Source organism: Onychomys torridus, chromosome 4, assembly GCF_903995425.1.
Source record: "Onychomys torridus chromosome 4, mOncTor1.1, whole genome shotgun sequence".
NCBI classification, from domain to species: Eukaryota; Metazoa; Chordata; class Mammalia; order Rodentia; family Cricetidae; genus Onychomys; species Onychomys torridus.
In genome coordinates, this window is record NC_050446.1 from 141,754,232 (window position 1) to 141,777,139 (window position 22,908).

Genomic DNA, 22,908 nt, shown 5'->3' on the forward strand with positions numbered 1-22,908 from the left:
AATAACCAAATTCTATTTCCTTATCTATGGCTCCTGGGCTGCTTAACTGCCTTTTTGGCATATTTCATCTCTCTTACTCTTCACTGTATCTGGGAACCATGATTTTTGTTACATTAAAAAAAAAAAAATCCAGGCGTTGGGGATTTAGCTCAGTGGTAGAGCGCTTGCCTAGCAAGCGCAAGGCCCTGGGTTCGGTCGTCAGCTCTGAAAAAAAAAAAAAAATCCAGTTTCATGTGTAGCTCCTGGTTTCAGGTCCCACAGGTGTGCTCAGCAAACATTCTATATTTGGTGTGTATGTGTCATACAGTGATTATGAGACCCTGGGGCTTCTGGCTTGGCTGGACCTGAAGTCTAGTGTCCAATACTGCTGGGGCGCTCACCTCCTGTGTGCCTTACTGAGCACACTTGGGAACATTCTGAGGGGCCCATGCACACCTGCCACAGCGCCTGGGTTCAGGAAGCTGGAGCTCTGAAACTGCTTTGCTGATGTCCCTGGCTGTAGTGAGTATCTTAAGCTCTGGGCCTCACCAAAGGAAAGATGATCCCAAAGACCTGCCTTGCTAGTCAGGGTGTGCCAAGGAAGACACGAGGCCACAGATAGTAAGGAGCTGGTGCCAGTGCTTGGAACTCTGCATGGTGTTTTTGAAAGGGTGCGTATACCAGGTCAGGGATCTCATCACTTCTGGGTGTGGGAGCTACAGGAGACCCCTAGCCCTGGCCATTCCTGCTTCTCTCCACATATCAGAAAGGAAATGGTCCAGGCAGTTAGGTGCCAGACTTACAGCCTCTCCGTCCTAAGCCCCTACATCCTGCCAGTCATGTCTGAACACCAAGACACGAGACCTTCACTCAGTCTGATGGGCCAAAGAAAAGAGGCCAGGATATGCAAGCCCATCCCTGACTCTGCTCTAAGCATCAGAATTGCTACTTGACCCCTGAGCCAGTCTGGAATTCCCATCCTTGCCCTGATGGTAGGCTAAGACAGGTAGTCCTGGTTTTTGGTGCTTTGGTATTGGCTTTTGCAAGCCCTCCCTTTCTCTGGGCTTCAGCCTCCTCAACTATAGAATTGGACCTTATATTATTTCAAGAATCACTAATAGGACCAAATGTCACTGCTTGGAATTTCAACTAGGACAAGGAGTGTTTTAGAGACGACTAGAAAGACAAAATGACGTCTGTGTTGCCTGCTGCCCCCACCCCACAGCCATGAATAGATTAAGTGCTTAGTGTCAGTAAATCAGTCGGAGACAGATGACCTAGGTTCAATCACGAATGACCTTGAGCAATTTTACATCATGTCTCAGAACCTCAGAGTCCTCTTGTGTTAAAAGCAGGATAATAATGGTGCTCTCCTCAGAAAGCTGTTCCAGGGACAAAATGGAACAGAAACATAATGGCAATGCACATTACTAAAATCAGCCAGTGAATCAAAAATGAGATAAGTGGAGCCAGCAAAGTCCCTGCTGTCAGCATCATCAGCATGGCAGTCAGGCTTCAGCCCAGTTAAATCAGCCGCCTGGATCGCCGTGGAGAGGATTATAAAAATCACCTCCACGCCCAGTGGAGGAAAAGGCTAACCTCGATGGGAGTCCTAGGCAGAGAGGGGAAATGGGACAGCTGCCCGTGTCCTAGAACTCTGCTCTATGGCAAGCAGCTGGTGTGAGAAAGTATTCCTGCTCAGCCTTCAAGGATGAATGCAGGCTGGCTTTCTCTAGGCAGAGGGAGCAGCTTGAGCAAACACGTGGTTCTGGGTTGTGCCGATTCCGACCACAGGTGGCTCAGCAGCAGTCTGATGTGAGTGTTTGCAGGGTTGGTTAGCTGAGCAGCTCAGCAATGGCGTCAGCGTCTTTATATTGTTCTACTTTGTTTCCTGAGGTAAGTTGTGTGTGCCACTAGATTTACATATTGAAGAATCAAACCCTGGGACTTCAAGATGTGACAGGATTTGGATGTATAACTTAAATTTATTTTTAAAATAGGGTTTCATATAGCCAGGCCTCAAACTCACTAAGGGAACAAAGATGACCTTGCAATTCTGATCCTCCTGCTTCTGTCTCCCTAGTGCAGAGATTATACTTGGTGCTGGGGAGGGAACCCAGGACCTTGCACATGCTAGGCAAGCACACTACCAACTGAGCTCCAGCCTCAGCCCCGCCCCACCCCCCAAGACAGGGTTCCTCTGTGTAGTTCTGGGCTGTCTATGGTAGTCTGAATGTAACTGGCCCCCAGAGGCTTATAGGGAGTGGCATTATTAGGAAGTGTGGCCTTGTTGAAGTAGGTGTGACCTTGTTGGAGAAAGTGTGTCACTGTGGGGTTGGGCTTTGAGGTCTCATATGCTCAAGCTATACTCAGGAAGACAAATCACTTCCTGTTGCCTGTGGGTCAAGATGTAGGATTCTCAGCTCCTTCTCCAGCACCATGTCTACCTGTCACACCTTTGAAAATGTAAGGCACCATAATTAAATGTTTTTTTCATTTAATTACTGTGGTCATGGTGTCTCCTCAAAGCCAGAGAAGTCCTAAGACACTGTCCTAGTATTTGCTCTGTAGACAAGGCTGGCCTCGATTAAGGGTGTATGCTACCATGTCCAGGCTAGATTATCTTTTTAATTAGAATAAACAATTAAATTGAAATCCCACTGTTATAAGGGATTAGACACATATAGATAGAAGGACACTGGGGACATTTGTATAGAGACAAGTCCACCTGAGGGTACAGTGAAAGGCAGATCTGCAACCCCAGGAAAGGGGCCTCAGGAGAAACCAGCCCAAAATACCTTCATCTTGGACTGCCTCCAGACCTGTGAGGAAATGGTTCCCTTCCATGTTCTCTCTGAGGAGCATGTCAGGAGAGCTTTAGCAAGCAATGTATCTGGTAAAATGACTGCAGAGTAACACATGTGAGCCCCATCAGTCAGAGACGCCAGGGCTTCTCCTTCTTGTGTCTTTTATTCTGGAAGAAAACCTTGTGGTGACTTTTCAAAAGACTTCCTTTAGGGGCTGGAGAGGTAGGTAGTTCAGCCTAAGAGCACTTGATGGACCCAGCTTCATTTCCCAGCACCCACACGGGAGGCTCACAACCACCTGTAACTCCAGTGCCAAGAAATCTGATGATGCCCTTTTCAGGCCTCTTGGCACAGGCATACACATGGTGTACATTCAGGGAAATACTCACACTCATAACAAACAAACAAACAAACAAACAAACAAACAACAACAACAAAGCTAAAAGCCTTCCCTTAGGAGCCAGTGGTCCAGATACACCAGCCAGGACCCATTTGGCTATAACTGAGATCCACCTAATAGTGGCCTCAACATGATGATTTATCTCTTATCAGAACAGCCAAGGGACAGAGTCTAGACAGGTATACCAGGCTGTGCGTTGGGGCCCAGCACATCGTGCCTTGCTGTCATTGCTCTGGCATTCCACTCTCCATTACAATCCAGTTCAGCCAGTACCTTAAGCTGAGAGCAGAGTGCCTTCCCCTCCTTTAAAGAGATGCCCTAAAGTAGTTCTAAGTTCTACTGCTCACATCTTAGGGGCCAGAACTTGGTTCTATTGGAAATCACACCTGATGGCCTATTCTTAAAGGTACCTCCAGCTAGCTTAGGTCCAACCGCAAACAAACAGAAAACACTGGACTCATAACTCCTGCCTTCTGGTCTAGTTAACTCCCCGAAGTGCAGACCCTCAAAGAGGTTTAGAGTAGAAAGTAACTCACAGCACACATGTCTGCGAGGTCACTCGTAGGATAAGTGGGAGGTGACTCGTAGAGATGAACCCACACGTGGTTTTTATGGGACAAAGGACAAAAGTGACAAAGGGAGACATCAGACCTAGAGAGTGTATGGGATCATACCCTCCTGACTATCCCAAAGAGAGAGGAAGGGTCATGCCTTAGGATGTGTAAGGATTGCCTCCGCCTCAGTCAGTGAGCCTCCGACTGCAGGCTGACATCCGACTTTGCAAGGTTGGAAAACAAACTGCTTCCCTCCAACCTTTCCGAGACTCCAGTACTCTTATTATGAAGCAAGGACTAGAATTTCTCACAGTTCTATGGCCACACAAAGCTGCAAAGAGGGTTGGGAAATGGAGTCTTTCACTCAGAGTGCCCATGTAGAAGAAATTCCTTTATGTAAAAGGGAACGTGGCTACAGGAGAGTCCTGGAGCCCCTGGTTACCAGAACCAGGTCATGTGCACCTGCATACCACCAACCCCCAGCCAAGGGAATGAATGGTCTGAGGTCAGTGATTTGCACACTGGGGCCAGCATCAGTATCCTCTGGAAGGCTTGTCAAAAACAGATTTCTGCAGGAATGGGAGGTGACTGTCAGCTAAGGAGGTTTGCTGCTTCTGCAGAGGACCCAGGTTAGGTTCCCAGCACCCTCCTGAGGTGGCTCACAACTGCCTGTAACTCCAGTTCCAGGAGATCTGGTGCTCTCTGACCTCTGTGGGTACCTGGATCCCACAGCACGCATATAGAGGTCAGAGGACAATTTTCGGAAGTCTGTTCTCCCCTTCTACATCGTGGGGCCTCAGGATCAAACTCAGGCCATCCGGCTTAGCAGCAAGTGGCTCCCATGGCCCAGTTGATAGCTAATCTTGATGGCAGTTTGGGGAGAGCGACACCTAGGAAAATCAGCCAAGCGCACTTCCGGATTTGTCTGTGAACTCCATTCCAGAGACAACTGGCACGTGGCATAGCAGCTGAGCGGGAAGGCTGCCCTGAATACAGATGGCACTGTCCGATGGCTGGGAGCTCAGGCAGAGCAGAAGCCAAAGAGGAGGAAACTGGCTCTTTGTCTCTCTCTTCCTCTTGTCTGCCATGCGACAAGCCACTGTACTCTACCACAGACCTCCTGCCATGATGCTCTGCATCAGCACACACTGGGCCCAAGACAAATGGAGCTAAGAGGCCATGGAAATAGTGATGCTCCTATTCCCACCTCCCAGGTGCTGAGGTTCCACGGTGGGCCACCATGCCTGGCTGAGACCTTTGGAAATGTAGAAGCCTGTATTGGAAATGAGCCCCCTCTATCGCTTCTCAGCCTTTTGGCTAAGATCAAGTGGCATGAGCCCCTGCTAAAACTGGTTCTCAGACTCTTTGAAGTTTGGGAAGCACTACGTTAGAGTCAAACCCAGGGCCAGGTGCAAATCAGTGGTAGTGTGTCCCCTAAGCATGTGCTTTGTACCAATCCTCAGCATGGGGGTTGCGGGGAGTAGAAAACCTTTTGGAAGGCATCTCTTAGAACCAAGATCCTCAAATAGGTAAGCTCTTGAGGGTGGGTCCTGTTTACTGCTCTTGTTCACTGTACCTAGGATTTTGCCCTGGCACATGCATCATAAACACTTAATGGATATTTCAGTTGAGCTGGGAACTTCAGGCTGAGTTTTGCTTTTGGTAAGAACTCATTCGATGACCCTGGGAAAGTACATTCTCATCATTCTTTTTTCCCCCTTTTTTCTGTAAAATGGGCTTAGAGATAATCCCCAGAGAAGTTCAGTCTGAGATTCTGGGTGATTGCATGATGTTCTGTCCAATCAGTGGGTAGGTCTGGATAACGTCCAGCTCTTTCCCACTTAAGTGCCTTTAAAAGATCCAGTGGGATTGCAGTGAAGGCAGTTTTCTTCTTCATCATCCACTACCCCGGCCCAGAATAGCCAAACAGGACACAAGCAGAATGTACTGAAATGACTTTTAATATCTCGTGTTGCAGCAAAATTAAAAATATACAAAAAGTTTGTGGTGTACAAAAGTCTCAGTATAGAAGCCCCAGCTTGGGCCCCTCCCCTGCCCAGGGAAAGCTTGAAAGGGCCAGTTGGGCTGGGGGTTGGGGATGGCACAGGTGTAGTAAATACCAGGAAGTGGGGCTGACCACAGAGGGGAGTGAAAACACGGGGGATGTCACCTGGAGTTGTGCTGACAGGGAAATTGGGCCCTTAGGCATGGCTAGTGGTTTCTGTGGACAGGTTGGGATAGCAGAGGTGAAGTTATTCTGGTGGGATCCCCCTCCCAAGGGACCTTGGGTCTAGTTCTAGCTTACCACCAGCTTGCTGTGTGAGCTTGGGCAAGTTGCCTCCCATCTCTGGGCCTGCCCCATCTGTAAACTACGAAGTAACTGGATAATTGAACCACCGATGCCCAACGTGGAGGTCCCAGGCCCCACCCAAGGGTCTGCAGCGGCAGGCCCTGACATCCATGAGTATTTCTGAGGATTCTGCATTAAGCCATCCAACATAGAATGCAGAAGTCCTTCACACTTGAGTCCTGGAAGCTGACACAAGTCCTCACTAGGCGGTATCCGCTATCCACTCAGCTTTAGTCTAAGGTCGCGAAACCAATGCTTTATTAAGTTGGCTCTTTTTGGGAGGAAAACCAAAACTACTTCTCAAGCCATAACATCCTTGGGGAATCCTGAGGGCTCTGGGGACCCCTCTTATAGTTTGGAAACCAGACAGGAAGAGGGCAGGGAGAGAGAGTCCTATTAGGTCTGACTGGATTCTGATACTTGGTGAGGGAGGGAGAGTAATATCCCCCCCCCTCCTGTGGCTCCCCTTGCTCTCTCTTTGTCCCGAGACCCCATCCACTATGAGATTATTGCAGATATCTTAGCTCCCACCATCCAGCCTGGCCGGGGGACTCGTAAAGAGTTGTGCATAGAATAAAGGCCAGAGATGCTGAGGAGGGAGCAGGTGGCCTCGGCGTGGTTACAGTGGTAGGGGCTGAGCATGGGAACACTGTGCCCTGGGGATTCTGCCTGCAGGAGTCAGACCTGGTTGGGGTGGACCCTCCTTGCCCCGTCCCCAACAGTGTCCCAATTCAGTTCTTCCTCTCCTTGCATCTACTAGCAGCAACCCAGAACTCAGTGTCCCAACCCAAGGGCACACATGTTCCCCTAAGCCCAGGGCCTCAGAAGTGTCCTTGACTAGAAGGGGGACTCAGACCCCTACCGTGCTCCCTCTGGGGGTTGATACTCAGCCAGTCCCTTCCCTTGCAACACCACAAAGTGCTTGCCTATAGGTTTCAGCTCTGCTCCTTCAGCCTCACCCAGGCTCAGTCAATGAAGGAAGCAGATGCCAAAGAGCTGTGGAGCAGCATGGGATGGGTCAGGGTTCCTGGTGTTCAGTTAGCAACCTGTGCCTAAACTCTGCCCCTACCTGGAGAGTCCCTCTGAATCAGGAGCCCCCAAACTAGAAAAGACTCCAGGTCCTAAGCAACCTCCTGAAGCACATAAGGGACCCCTTATCAGATGTTGGGAACAACCAGGGACCTGGAGCCTTCCAGACATGCAGGGTGAGATTTAGGGTTAGACCAAGCCAAGTCCCAGAGGCTCCCAACATCCCTGGAGGGGTTGATGCATTAGAAGCCTCAGACTGGTGGACAGTAGGTTGTTTTCCAAAGCCTAAACCTCATTGTTCATTGGAACACCTTCCTCCTGCCCATCCCCACAGTTCTGCTTTCTCGAACCTCCACTCACCCCACTTTCCTTTCTGGGGGTATCTGAGTTTATACCCATGCACCCTGCCTCAGAGAACCTTCTTCCCACTGTCAGCCTTCATGGACTCCAGCCCCAGGCAAGCTGCAGTGCAAGGGCTTGCAGAACTTTAGTCTTCAGAGGAGTGTTTGGGGATGATGGTCCCAAGCCCCCCATGTTCTCATCTGGAAACCTGCACATTCTCAGCCTTGCCCTCCCGGACCTCTGCTTCTTCAGCCCTCGGGGTGACACATTTCAGGTGCAGGAGGGGTCCAGCTGAGAGTAAGGCAGATTTGGGGGAGATGAGAGGAAGGGACCAAGCCCACATTTTTAGATAGTCCCTGCAGGGGAGGGTGGAGGCCTGTGCTGTTGGCTGGGGTACAAGGCACATGGTACATTGGTGAGTGGAGGTACAGTTCATGGTGCCTGGGGAGGTATGAGGAACACAGGCAGTGGCTGGAGTTGATTTGAGGGTGGAAGCTCACGGAACAGGAGGCAGGGTTCTACATTAGGAAGGGAAGGCCTGGCATTTCTGTCCCCAAGACGTCCTGTTACCTGCTGCGCCTGAAGAAGTTAAGACAGAGCTAACTTTTACTGGGAAGACCCTGTGGTTCCATTAACTTGCTGTATGACTTTGGGCAAATGTGTGGCCCTCTCTGCTTCTTCTATTTAATGGATATGAAAGACAGGTGACTATGGGGACCCTTCCTTCAAGGCTATGGTACCAAAGTCCTCTCTCACTGGAGGAACCTTACAGGGGTCCCGGGAAGAACTAAGAATCCAGACTCAGTTAATGGTCTGTGGACAGGAGTGGAGGACCCCAGGGGTCCAGTTGTGGCAGGGGAAAAAGACCGGCTGAGGTAGATTGTGTCACAGAAAGGAACCAATAAAATAAAATAAAATAAAATAAAATAAACCAGCTCCAAGAAGATGGGGCCTTTTCCCATTCTGATTCTTCTGTCCTAGTGAAGCAAAAACACAGGCCAGTGATGAGAGAGGCCTCAGGCCAGGAAGGATGGGGTCCTGAGCTAGGAGGAGGGGGACTAATACCTGGGGGAGATGGGCTCTGTCCAGATAGTGAGAAAGGTGAGGCCCTCTGACCATGACCTTTCCTGGTGCTCAAATCTCCTTGCAGGCAGGGTCCTAGGGAGAGCTCTGTGAGATTAGGATGGAAAATGTGGTCATGACTTCCCTGCAGCCTCAGGCCATGCCTGGCTCTCTTATCCTGCTTCCCTGCCTGCCCTGGCCTCTGGCAACAACCAACTAAGGGTTCCAAAACCTTTCCTTCTAGGCTGCTGGAGAATGGGGCATCCACAGGGCCGTTCTAGGACCCTGGTGTGGTGGGCGTGGTGGGCGTGGTGGGCGTGGTGGGCGTGGTGGTGGTTAAAATAACTTGCCAAGGGTAGTCCAAATGTCACCATTCTGATGTGTGGGATGGAGGTTCAGCTCTTGTAAGGGTGCCCCACACACAGGGGAAACAATGGAGTGACAGTTCCTGGCACCACGACTCCTGCAGAATCAGACTGCTTGGGCTTGGGGCCCGCCCTCAATGCCCCATCTTACAGAGATGGTGACAGGTGGATAGCTGGCCATGGAACTGGTCTCCAAAGCTAGCTCAGGGTAAAGGGAAAAGAGAATGAGCAGGCCTGGAGCAGGATGAAGCGATCTGTCTCTCTGGAGGCCTCTTGGGGGTCAGTGAAGTAGAGAGAGGGAAAGGCATTCTGTACCGGCAGAATGAATACAGCGACCCATGGTGCCAGGCTGGGTGGCTCGTATCCTGGGTATGATGTGTGCTCATGTGTGCATACACATAGTGTGCCCTCTCAGCCTCACCCTGAGTGTAGCTCCCTCTCAGCCTCCTCAGCAAATCGATCACGGCCACAACACCACTGATGGGACAATCAGGAGTCTAAGATCTTGTGAGAGCAGCAGCTACTCTAGGTCTGTTTTCTATCTGTAACTCCAAGGGAGGCTGAGCCAGGGAGGGCTAAGAAATCTTACTTGCATAGTCTAGGATTCTTATGGCCCCCACACTTCCAGCCCAGTCTGCTCTTGTCCCCCAAGTCCCTGGCTTGTCCCCTTCCAGTGAGTCACCTCAGCTGGCATAGGGGAGTGACAAGAGGCTCTAGGCCCTGCCTAAAGCTCCACCTTCTGTTTTACAGAGCTGCCCAGCCCCCCAGATCCATAATCCTGCCCATAATGTGCCCCAGTCAAGATGACCTGTCCCAAGCCAGGTGCACATCCCAGGATGATGGTCCCTGGTGCAACCCAGGATGTCTGGACCATGGGAATGGGTCACAGGCCTGGAGCCTCAGATTTGAGACAAAACAAGTCAGTTTCCTAGATGCTGCCCCAGAGAACCTCAGCTGCTGGGTAGCAGGAAGCCAAGTTTATGTCACATCCCCAGAGCTATTTTTTTTTTTTTCCAGCTGAGAACCACTTGGCAGCAGAAATGTCTCAAGGGTTCTGAGGACATTTCCTTTTAGAGAAGATAGGACTGGGGACATGGGAGGGGATCTAGAACTCCCATAAATCCTGGCAGCCTAGAACTAGAGCACCCATGTGGTCCACGCTTCCATATCCCCTCCTCTACCATCCATGGCAGAAGCTAGAATCATCTACATTAGAGCAGCAGAGCTCCAGTGTCCTTGATCCTTATAAAAGATCAGCAGCTCCCTAGGACATGTATCGAGAGGTATTCTAGACTAAGACATCTCCCCAACAGGTCCTCTCTCAGTATGCTAGAGCCAGACAGAGTACCATCCCAGACATTTTATCTGCTGTACTTAAGACCTTTGTCTACAGGGAACATCTCAGATGCACGTCTAGAACAAACAGTCCCTTATGACCTCTCACCTGAGGGGTCTAGACTTCATCCATAACATAGCTCCCAACCAAATGCACCTCCCAAGCAAAGGCACCCCAGCCCACGCTGTACTCCTCCACACTGCTGTCAGCCCTCACTCTTTAGGGTTCTTTATCCTGCCAATGTCTGCACTGTCAGATCCCCAAACTCCCTCCCCAACTCCCTGCTCTAATTCTTCACCTGTCCAGTTCCCCTTCCAGGAACTGTGGCAATTATGTCCAGAGATTCCCCCCAATTTATCCCACATCCCCCACAGCCTTTTCCATCCTTTCTCAGGGATCCCCACCTACCACAAGGCAGCCCTTCCCCCACACTCCCTGAGGAGTGCCTTTTCTCTGGTAGGCCCACCAGGAGTGATGTGGGATGATTCTAGGCAGGGGAAAAGGTGAAGACCCTTGTGCCAAGCATAATATGGCATCCCCACGAGAGTGGGGCAGTTTATGAGGGAGTAGCACCAGTTGACGCCCTGTGCCCTGGTCCAGGGGAACTTAGAGAATGAGCCATAGGGCTAAAAATGAGGCCTCGGGCCTCCACAGGGCTGCCCTCTCCCCTAAGGGAACCCCATGGTGGGGCCATTCTTGGATCCAAAGATCTACTCCCACTTAGCCTGGTGGCCCCAAATTCCAGACTCAACACTGTGGTCAATGTGGGATCAGCCAAGCCTGTCCCTTTTGGGAGGCAGATTGTGCCTACACTGTGGTCTCATACTCCAGCAGCTCCTGGGAGGTGCCCATGCTCCGATACTGTAACCTGGGCGTGGCAGGTGAAGAATACTCCAAAGCCAGAATGGTCTTCCGGAGCCGGCGGTCAATAAAATGAGCATCCCATGCTGGGTACTTTTTCCGAGGCAAGTCAATCCGAATGACAGGCCCCTCTGTCCGCAAGGGGCGAGCCACTGGCGTGGGAGGCAAACCAGGTCGCACCTGGAAGACAGGTGGCGTAGGAGTCCCAGCTCGCTCACCTCCCACTGAGGCCCCATCCCGCTCAGTGCCTGTAGTCCTTGGCAGAGACCTTGGTGGACTTGTGATGGCATCAGCAGGAGGGGCACAGGGCCCTGGGGCTTCAGGGAAGATGCAGCCAGGTGCCTGGGGCCTCAGCATGGGCCCATTGGGGTGCAGGAGACAGTAATAGACACACATAAAGAATATGCCCAGGGCAAAGCTGGAGGCTACCACGCAGACCAGGATGAGTGAGTAGAAGTCAGTGGAGAAGTTTTGGCTGGAGTACCAGAAGCCAGTGAGTGCTGCGTTCTCTAGCAGCACAATGCAGTAGTAGAGGGTGACACGGCGGCGGCTGCGGCCCTCCTTGACGTTGAACCAGCAGAAGATGTAGATGATACCCACCACCATGTTGTAGATGATCTCTTCCCACTTGGACATGCAGAAGTCTGTCTCACCCTGGATAACCCAGAAGGTCATGATGCACCAGTGGGCTACGATGAAAATGCCAAAGTAGAGCTTGTAGACGCTGGCAAAGAGGGCAAAAGCCAGGGTTCGGGCTGCAATGGTGAACAGGTGCCATAGTACTTGGGCTACAGCGCCCTTGTAGGACAGGGGCCGCTTGTCATCTCTTGAGTCTCTCAGCACCTTCTGGTAGGATGCCAGTGTCCAGGCCAGGGACACAAGGGAGGCAGAGATGGAGAGGGCTGTGGAGACAGGGTAGGGATGGGGTGGGCTGGGTTAGGGGTGGGTCCAGGTTGGGTCTGGAGAGGAGGTTCTGGGTCAGGACCTGAGTTCTGTGGGGGTGTGAGGGAAGGATCTGTGGATCAGGTATGAGGAAGGTCTGGTTGGGGATCTTTAAGGGTAAGGATATGGGGTGGGGGCAGGGCATGAGATGGGATACTTCTGTGGGTAATGGGAGTATAAAGGGAAATAGATTTGGGGTGATTTTGATCTCCATGGGCGTTACGTCTAGGATTCTAGTATGGGGTAGACAGGGTTCAGGGGTCTTGGTGGAGGGTGGGAAATTAGGGTTCAGGACTCTGGAGTAGAAGAGGAGGTCAAGAAGGGATCATTAAGTCACGGAGGAGTCAGGGGACCCACTAGAAGATATTAGGCTGGGTATGGGGGGACAGCTAGAGCTAAGCAGAGTTAGGGAGGGGGATCCCATGTGAGACACTGCATTCTTGGCCGGAGAGAGGGCAGGTGTCCTCAGGGGGTCTGAGGACTAGTGATGGCGGCTGGGGACACTGAGAGTGGGTTAGGCAGGGTGTGGGTGGAAAGCCCATGAAGTGCTTCAGAAACAGCCACTTTTCTGCGACACTGACTGCACCAGACTGGAGTGTTTCAGAAGGGGCAATGTTGGAGGTGCAAGGGAGGAGACCAGGCCCTTCATTGAAGGGATAGGTAGACAGAGTCTCTGGAAATTGATGGCGATTGGGCAGGTCTGTAAAACAATGGGTCCCCAGAAGATGCAGGCCAGGACTCAATGATTTGTAGAACACAGAGGGCAGAGAACTCCCTCGGGGCATCTAAGGTTTGTGGGCGGGAGTAAAGGGCAGAGGCAAGATATGTTCTGCCCTGTAACAGCGAAGGGAAAGAGAGGAGGCCAGGATGTCTGAGGGGTGGCATCAGAATGGACGAGATAAGTTAGAGATAAGATAAGGGGAGGTCTGGAGATGCCTAGGGGCGTGATGAGGGCCTGTGGTTCCCTAAACCCTGGCCAGGCAGGCCTGCCTTTGGGGCAGGGCGCAGGGTCTCCCCAGGGGCCAGCACGGAGCGAGCGGGGCTCACCAGTCAGCAGGTCTGGCTGTCGGCTGTGGTAGACCAGCAGGCTGAGCTGCAGTACCAGCTGTGGCGCGCTGCGCAGGAAAGTCTCCAGCAGACGCAGCATGCTCACATCCGCGCTCTCGAACAGCATCCGCCAGTAGAAGTGACGCCGCAGCGGCTCCCCGCGCCAGCGGCTCTGTAGCCCCAGGTACAGGGCGCGCAGGTACCTGCCGGGAAGTGGCGCTCAGGTCCAGGCTCCTCCTGGCTCTTGTTCCCGCCCACTTCAGCCTCCTCGCCTACACCCTGGGAGAGTGCCCTACCTCACCCGCTTACTCTGCGGTTGTCAAACGTGCTGGGCTGTCTGGGATGTGGTTGCAGAGCGCTGAGTACATCCTTTAGCTTCTAGCCTAGTCTTGTCCTCCCTCATCTCCAGTTTAGGAACTGGGAGCCAGTGACCATAGCACTGGCCCAAGATCACACAGCTAGCCAACAGCGGAACCAGAACTCAATTCCAGGCACTAACCATTAGACCACATCGTTTCTTGCTGGAAACTTGGAAGAGGTTTGGCCATGGATTTCCTATATGGACCACAGCTGGTGCTAGGTCCTGGTCCTGACCCATTGCTCCTTGGCCTCAGCTGCTCACCCAGCAAACTTAACAGTTGTTTGACACAGGCCACAGGTTCCAGGATATTTAACAGACCTCCTCACCAGCTGCCTGGCTTTTACCCTTGCTGCTCCCTATACCTGGAGCACCTCTCCCTGTTCCTTAACCTCACCCCAGCTCCAAACCTAAGTCTTGCTCCTATTTCAAATATCAGGCTTCTGCTGACCACCTCCCCCAACTTAGGAGCCTCCTTCAGCCTGCCCCCACTTCTGCTCCAGCCCTTGCCACAGTGGGTTGAACTGTCTGCTAGGCACGCATCTCCCCCAGCTGTAAGCTCCATTCCAGTGACTACATCATCTGCTAAATGCAGTACACTCAGCTCTTATCACACAGTAGGTGCTCAAGCCATGCATTTACAAATGAATGAATGCATAGTGGCAAGTTTGTTGACTTCAGTGGCTCTGATAACCTTGGAGTAGATAGAAAGGATCTAAGCCTTGAGATCAATTCCTGACTCGACTTCTAATTTACTCGGTTGAGTCTGTGCTCATTCCTGCCCAAGTAGCAGAGAAGATGGATGTTAAAGAGCAATGCTTACATGGCCTGAGGAACTGAGTCTCATTTTCCATGGTGACCACAGAACCTGCCTTTCCCCAGACCCTGAAAATCTTTGAATATGACAGGTTAGCTCTTTGTCCAAACCACAGAGGGATTCTCTGAAAGTGGCTTCCCAGAAAACAGGCAGAGAGTGTCCAACACAGACCTAGTGACCGATTGCCTGAACCTCAAACTGTGGCACTGGGGATGGGAAAGCGCTGGCGTTTCCAGGACATTGGAACCAGGGGACCAACTGGATACACGGTGTGCTGACAGCTTGCAGAAGGAACCATGGTGCTCCAGGGTCTCCGTATGATAATGACAGGAGTGGACTTGATTGCTCTGACCCTTCCAGAGCTAGTGTTCCATGTCATGGACTCGCTTCCCAAAATGCGGCCAAGAACATTCAATTTTGGGTCCTCTCAGCCCCAGTTAATGCTGCTGGCATATCCCCACCTGGTAGCCAGGAGGGGAAGGGGCTGTTCCCTTGGCTGCTTGGCAACCCCAGGATGAGTGGTGGTAAGTCATCTCCCTGTGTCACCCCGTTTTCTGAGTCTCTGCTCCTGCCCCCCACTCTTACACAGTATTTCTTCGGGCAGCACCATTCAGTCACACAGCAGACATGCTTCAGCCTAGCTCTGTACTAGGTTTTGTGCCCCTCCATACCTCACCCTTCCATGAGAAGCAGATGGGGAACTTTGGCAGGGAAGGGGGGCAGTCAGGGAAGATTTACTACAAGAAATACCCCCCATCTCCTCTCTCCTTCCTGACAGTATCTCATGTAGCTCAGGCTGGTCTAGAACTAACTAAGTAGCTAAGGATGACTTCAAACTCCGAATCCTCTTGCCTCCACCCTCCAAGTGCTGGCGTTACAGGCATGTACCACCATGCCAGGTTCTGTTGGTTTTATTTTGTTTCTGTTTTTAAGGTAGATTCTCCTGGAATTAGGCTGACATCAAACTCTTTACTTAGCTCAAGCTGGTCTTGAATTCCTAATCCTTCTGCCTCCTAACTCCCTTTCCATAGGCACCGCAATGCCTGATTTTAATTTCTGTTTTCAAGTACATGTTGGCACCGGGCATGATGGTACTGTTTGTAATCCCAACATTTAGGAGATTGAGGCAGGAGGACCACAAGTTCAAGGCCAGCTTAGGTTACAATAAAAGACTTTGTTGCAAAAACAAAAACAAAAAAACACCAAGTCAATCAACCCATCGAGCAGTAAAATACAATAAAAAACACTAGTGGTGGGTGAAAGCTGAGGGGATGGCTCATTGGTTATGAGCACTGGCTGCTCTTCCAGAGGACCCAGGTTCAATTCCCAGTACCCACATGATGGCTCACAACCACCTGTAACTCCAGTTCCAGGGGATCAAATACTCTCTTATGTGGAAACTGCATTCACAGGGTGCACAGACATACATACAGATAAAACACCTATACACCTAAAATATAAATAAGTAAATCTTACACACACACACACACACACACACACACACACACACACACACGGACAGACAGCAATAGAGGAGGGCGTTCAGGAGAATTGGCAGATGCAAAGTGTAGAGGCAATGGGAGCCCACACCCTTTCAGGGGAATAGAGTGAGGTTTGCTGGGCTGGGTCTAAACTAGAGGCCTCCCATCAGACGGGGCACAGGAAGACCCGAAGTTTCATAATTCATCACATTGTGAAAGTTCATTAGATTCTGCAGCCATGTCTAGGTTGCAGGCCTGGGGCATTACTCGGCAGTGGAGGACATGCTAAGAATGCACAAGGCCCTGGGTTCTGTTCCTGAAAAAAAGGAAATCTGGACTGGAGAGCACAGGTTTAATTTTTAATCTGAACCCCAGAATTGGAGGTGATAGGATCAGCTCGGAGCCTCGACAGCCTGCTCTGAGGGCTGGCCTGGAGGGAAGCCAAGGAGAGGCTGGGGCTGGTCCAGGCTGGGGTGACAGGGCTGAGCTAAGGGAGTGGTACACCAGAGTGGAAGAAAACAGACCTGGAAGCAGCCAGAGGTGAGGGCCATGGGGTGGGTGGCAGGGGGCCCCAGGACTTCTGAGGGCCCCGGAACTGAGACCTTCAATCCAGGCCTGCCCCATAGCCCTCTCTCTCCCTCATTCCCGTGGCTCTGACTTCGAACAGGAAGGAGAGGCCAGCTGGTCCAATGTGAAAGGGCCTGGGGAGCTGGGGAAGAGCAATACCCTGGAAGTTTCTCTCAGGCTAGGAGACCATCTGTTTCCACCCAGGTTAGGATGAGGGCGGTGCCAGCCCCGCCAGCATCCATCACCACCTGGCAGACCTCCCGTTACTGCCCCGCCCACTCCTGATCTTTCCTCTGCCAGCTTCCAGCTAACCGCAGACAAAGGGCTCATGTCGTCCAGCACTGGGATGGAGAAGGCTGGAAAGGAGGCTTCTGCCACCTGTCCACGGTGCTTGGGGGTCAGAGGGTAGCATAGAAACCACCCTGAACCCTAGGAACAAAAAGCCTAGCCTTTTGGAGCCCAGCCTCTCTCGGGTCCTTTTGGTAACAGGACCAAAGCTGTGGCTGTTCCTTCCAGCCAGACTAACTACTCGCTGCCAGGGGCCTGGGAGATGTTCATGGGCTTAGGAGAGTGAGGCTGGTGGGGGAAATTTGGCTTCAAAGCCCAGGGAAAAACTGCAGAATCAAAATTAATAAATGTTTAATTAAATGCCTTGCAAAAACAGAACATGATGTCAGCTAGTCATTTGCAATTTGGCTTTTATCTGGTTATATATAATTTACATTGGATGTTTGATGTGGCTATGTTTTTAATATGCTTGATAGATGTTGAGTCACAGAGGTCTTAAAACAACACTGTCCAGGACATGAAGCCTCATTTCCCTGGCCTCAGTTTCCTCTTCTCTGAAACAGAGCTGGCACCTGTCATCTTGTCTGCACCACAGTCACCAGAATGAAGATCCCATAGGCAAAATGGGTATACTGGGTCTGTGGGTTTGTGTCCCAGCCCTGCCCTGGCCCCTGCTTTATGGCTTTGAATGGTCTCTGCTTCCCTGAACCTTATTTTTCTTTTCCTTGTAAGCATCAGTGATAGAGTTAACAGTAATTTCCCAGCTGTAGAGGGATGTGCACATAGTGGTGGTGGAAAGAAGAGGAGCATGTCTTGGGTGGAGGTCTCTGGCTCCTTCTGGCCACCAAGCTGCTCTTGGGACCTCCTCCAGGAATCCCACACACTCTCCAGCACCTTCTCTGTTTGAAAGGAAGTTGAAAGAAGGGGATGTCACCATGGATGGGACTGGTAACACCCACACAGGACACCCCATCTCCAGACAAGGAATCCAGACTTGCTTTTCTCCCAAATGCACCCAGTCCCACTCCCATCCACCTCTCCAGGCCCTGCCCCATCCGTCTCTCAGGTGGGTGCTACACCCTAGTACAGGCACCTCCCATCATTTCTTGCTAGGACAGCCATGGCAACCTTCTCTGTGGGTCTCCTTGCAGCCACTCCTGCCCCCTACAGTCCATTCCACACATAGCAACCAGCAAGGAATTCCTAAAACGTGAGGGTCACTCCCTTTCTGGAAACCTCACACAGGCCTCTTATCACACTTGCAATGAAACCCAAGCTTCTCTCCTCAGCTTGCAGGCTCCCAACCATCTGGCCTGCCCATTTCTCTCACTGTATCTCTAACCACTGTCTGCTTGTTCTTTCTCCACACCCCAGCTGCATCGCAAGTTCCCTGCCAGACTTGCTTCAGCCTCAGGACTTCCTCACTTGCTGTGTGCTCAGCCTGGAACAGCCTTCCCCAGATCCTGCTCTGGCTTGCTCCTCATCAGCTCTCTGGACACGTTCTTTGAGGAGGCCACCCATCCCACATTGCTACTTCTCACTTCCAAGGATCCTTCTAGTCCATCGCACGCCTGCCTTACTTCTGATCCTCCAGTCTTATCTCCTACGTGCTGGGATTGCCGGTGTGAGACACCACATCCTGTTTATGAAGCACTGGGATCAATCCCAGGGCTTTATGCATGCTGTGCAAGCACTCTGCCAACTGAGCTCCAGCCCCAGCCCCTAGACATCTTCTTTCTATTCTGTCCCCGGTGCTCATGAGGCAGGGACCTTGCTTGTATTGGTCACCAGAGTGAGTCTTGTATGAGTTTCCTTTCAGGTCTCAGCAGGCCCTGGGCCTCTGTCTCAGTCAGCACAAAGTCAGAACCCCACTCCCCATCCATTCTGTTGTTCTTCCTCCAGGAAGTCTTCCCTGGTGCCCCTCTAGCTTGGTTAGACTAATTTCCTCTATGATTCTCAGATGTCAGTGGCCTGAAGCCGAGGGCGAGCTCTTAACCTACAGGCCACTGTAGGCTGTGTCCTTACTTTATAGGGGTATGGAGACATCTATTGGGGCCAAACTTTCTGATTCTCAATCTTCATCTGTTTTTTTGAGATAAGAGTCTTGTGATATATATATATTTGGCCTGGAATTTGCTAAATACTCCAGGATGGCCTCAAACTCACGAGATTTGTCCTCCCAAGAGTTAGGATTACAGACTTGAACACTGTTGTGTCGTTTCTGAATTCCTGTCTTTAAAACAAACAAAAAATTCATTGTGAGCTGGGCAGTGGTGGTGCACGCCTTTAATCCCAGCACTCAGGAGGCAGAGGCAGGTGGATCTCTGTGAGTTCCAGGCCAGCCTGGGCTACCAAGTGAGTTCCAGGAAAAGGTGCAAAGCTACACAGAGAAACCCTGTCTCGAAAAAGAAAAAGAAAAACAAAACAAAACAAAACAATTTCATTGGGGTGTGTGTGTGTACATGTATATAGGTATGTTGTGCCATGTGTGGAGGTTGGGGGACATCCTGCAGAAGTCAGCTCTCTCCTCCCATGAGACCCAAATCATGTGGTCAGGCCTGGTGATAAGGGCCTTTGCCTTCTGAGCCATCTCGCCATCCTCCAGCTCACTGTCTCATGCTAAGAAGAGGCGAAGCATGCTCTAGAAGAGAAATCTGAAGAACCAATAAGCATAAACATGTGGGCTGGGAGCAAAAATGCCCAGTCTGAGAAGTAGAGAAGCCAGCAGTTAGTGTCTGAATCCACCTGCCCCAGATCGACAGCTACCTCAGGACCCTATAACCCCATGAGCAGGCAGCAGGGTCAAGAAATGCACAGAACTCACTCTTCTTCCCCTACCAGGTCACCCCTGTGACCCAGCATCTCCCAGAGCCCAAGGGATTTGCTTTAATGGACAGAAGGAGGGGGAACGTGAGGGGTGGGGCTCAGTATTCCCGAGAACCTTCTGGGCTTATCCTATCTCTCTCTTGTTGCCAGTCACCCCAAGACTCTAGCATGAGGTGATGTGTCTGTCACTGGTGTTTTCAGTTTCCATTGAGACAGTCAAACCTGGCCTCAGACCCCAGGTCAGTGTCTGTCTCGAATGGCAGTCTTCTCTATCCATTCCTTTGCCATGGTGGGTCAATCTATGAGTCTTTTGCAGGGACTCCAAGCCATCCTACCTGTCTACCCCGTGAGCTACACATCATCCTGTCCTCCAGTCATCTGACTGTCTGCCCTGTGGACACAAGCCCTGCTTTCTCCCTATGGGTCTGTCTGCTGGGGCTCCCAGTCCTTCACTGACTGGTCCATCTGCTGGCCTGCTGCTCAGCTCGTGGCTCGGCATGACTGCCCGTTTTCCAGCCGTCCTCCCCTGCCTGACTCTCTTCTTTTTGACTCTGGGTTCCTTTCTGTCTGTCTGTGTCTCTCACATCCTCAGCTCCTCCATCTGTCGGTCTCCTAGTTTCTGAGAGTGTGTTCTCGCCCCTCCCCACTCCCCCTCAGGGCTCTGGGCCAAAACCACAGCAGCTTCCAGAGGCTCCCCCGCTCTGCCTGTTCCATCCAGGAAAGCAGCCTGCTAAAGACCTCTGTCTCCAAGATGGACCCCACCCTGTGACACCTGCAGGCCGAGGGTGGGGCTGGGGAGACAGTAGGACTCCCATCCTCCAAGCCCTTCACCATCTTGTAGGATGACAAAGGACAATGTGCAGGGCTTATGGAAAATGATATCAACTCACATTAAGCAGCAGCCTCCCAGGGCAATTAGGAAGCCAGAAAGTGGTAATATGGTGTCAGACACTTAAGCAAGGCCTCCTGAAGGAGTTGTCCACTCAGAGGCCTTATCAGAAAGGAGGCCTGGTATTTTCTAGCCAGCTATGATGATATTGGCCTGCAATCCTGTGCTTGGAAAGCCGGAGCAGGAGAATTGCTGGTCTGAGGCCAGCCCAGACTGTATAGTGAGACCCTATCTCAAAATACAAAACAAGGAAGCTGAGGCAGAAGGATTTCTGTGAGTCCAAGGCCAGCCTGTGCTACGTAGTAACTTCCAATTAGTCTGTACTTTATAATGAGAGTCTGTCATTAAACAAAGCCAAAAGTCAAAACTACTAACTGAAGGAGGGTTGGTAGTTTCTGGCAAGGCTGAGGACTGCTTCTAAGCTGGCTGTCCCTGAGAACAGAGGGCCAGAGGAGACCTGGCTAGGTGAGTTTCTCTTTGGGGGGGAGGAGTGTCTCTACCCTCTGCCAAAAGTAACTGCCATTCATACATTCTGTTTCGTACCCTGCAAAAATCTTCACTGCAACCCTATGACGTCTGTGGATAGGAATCCATTCATTTGATGTGGTGTGTGTGTGTGTGTGTGTGTGTGTGTGTGTGTGTGTGTGTGTGTAGAGAGAGAGAGATGATGATGATGATGATGATGATGATGACTGGGAACTGATTGTGGTGTGTGTGTGTGTGTGTGTGTGTGTGTGTGTGTGTGTGTGTGCCTGTGCATGAGGGGATGGGGGACTGGGGATTGGTCCCAGGACCCTGTACATGCTAAGCATGTGCCTTGTCACTGAATTATCTTCTCAGCCACACTTGACATTTATTTCCCAAGTCCTTCTGAGAACCTATTATGTGCCAAGAACTATGGTAGACACAGGGTGGACAAGAGGAGATCCAACCCATGTGCTAGGGACTCTCTTAAATACTGGAGGTCTGGACATTGATGAACTCTGCATGCAAACAGGAGAACAACGTGGTCCACAGCCTCCAATCATGTCCCAAACAAGGTCAGCTCAGCATAGAGGAAACCAGTGAGACTGAGGAAGGTTTAGCAGTCAGGAGAAATTCTCTGGAAGTGGTGCTTCCTGATCAGTCCCAAGCAGGCACATGAGCTAAGCAGGTGAAAAGGGAAGAGGAGGGAGAGTCTGGGAGAGGAAACAACTTGAGCAGAGGTCCTGAGGTTAGTGAGGGGGAGAAAGGGGGAGACGAGGTGCGCTGTGTGTGATTTGGTCTTTACCACGTGACCCAGGAAGGTTTTCAGTGGGGCAGTAGCTTTAGAGGTAACACTTGGCTGTGGGGAACTCACTACAAGGGAACAAGAGTGGAGGGTAGACTGCTTGCCAGATGAGGGTAAAAGACAGCCATTTATCAAAAAAGAACCAAAGGAGGCAATCATGAGACATTTGGAGATCCAACAGATGGGAAGCACTGGCGGTGTGTCTCAAGACGGGTGGTGCCCCTCATTCCAGCAGGGCATGGGTCAAGCTAGCCAAGGAACATGGCCTCCACCTGTGGCTTCTGCGGTGCAGCCCAGGAAGGGGGGCTCCAACATCTCCTCCCTTGGTTTACCCCTCAATTCTGAGCGCTCCTGTGAGGATTCGAAAATAGGCCCTTCCTGGGTTTGGCAGCCAAAAGAATCCTAAATGTCAGTAAAGAATGTGATTTTACACGTTTGGCTCCCATTTCACGTGGTGCAGGGAGCCAGGCTGTCTCCCTCCTCCTTCACAGTCCCCTGCAGAGTCACATCCCCTCTTCTTGGCTAGCCTCAGGCCAAACACTTCAGGCCACTGACTTTAGGCCCTAGCTAAAAACCTGTGACTTTCTCCCATCCCGCCCTCTCTCATCAGCTCCCAGCCAGGCGGGTATTCTTGCTTAGTAGAAAACCAGACAGCTGCTCTGGAGCAAAGTATTTGGGATCAGGTTCTGGCCTCTTACATGCCTCCTTTCTCTGGACCTCAACTTTACCATCTGTGTTATGGGTTGGTGATGTGCAGGAGAGACTAAAACTCAGCTCCCTGTGCTCTGAAGATCCTTTTTTTACTTTATCTTCCCCTCTGTCTCTGGATAGAGATAGGCTGAAGGTACCGGGAAACTAATGCAGAGAGGAAGAGTCACATCTGGTTGTTGGTGATGACAGAGATTTCAGAAGTAGAGCGCTCTGAGGACTGAGCTGATTTCATTTTCTGGGGCTCTGGGAAGCTACAGAGGCATGTCCCATCTGAAGTGGCAGCCATGCCTCAGCTCTAACCATCCATGCCCTTGGAGAATATGGAATTCATTGACAGAATATGAAATTCAATGTTTTTTTCCCTTATACATTTTTCAAGTCCAGCCGGCAATTAGGATATCAATGCACAAAGTGCCAGGCTAGAAATTACGGCAACTAATTAAAGAAATATTACATTATTTTAAAAGAAACCCTTCCTGGGTTAATATGCACCACATGCTCGGTGGTTTAGAGCACTGGCTGCTCTTCCAGAGGACCTGACTTTGGTCCCCAGCACCCACATGGTGCCTCACAACCATCTGTAACTCCAGTTCCCAGGGATCCAATGCCTTCTTCTGACCTCTTCAG

The 22,908-nt window shown here is 51.2% G+C and overlaps 1 protein-coding gene across 1 annotated transcript in view; it reads right to left on the reverse strand.

The window, feature by feature from the left end:
* Positions 1-5,683: 5,683 nt before the first annotated feature.
* Xkr7 (XK related 7) overlaps positions 5,684-22,908 on the reverse strand; it is a 29,648-nt gene continuing 12,423 nt past the window's right edge. Inside the window, exons 2-3 of the mRNA XM_036183741.1 lie at positions 13,075-13,277; positions 5,684-11,987 (exon numbers count right to left, since the gene is read on the reverse strand). Coding sequence (XP_036039634.1) covers positions 11,032-11,987; positions 13,075-13,277 — 1,159 coding nt within the window. The 3' untranslated portion in view covers positions 5,684-11,031. The remainder of the gene's footprint in view (positions 11,988-13,074; positions 13,278-22,908) is intronic.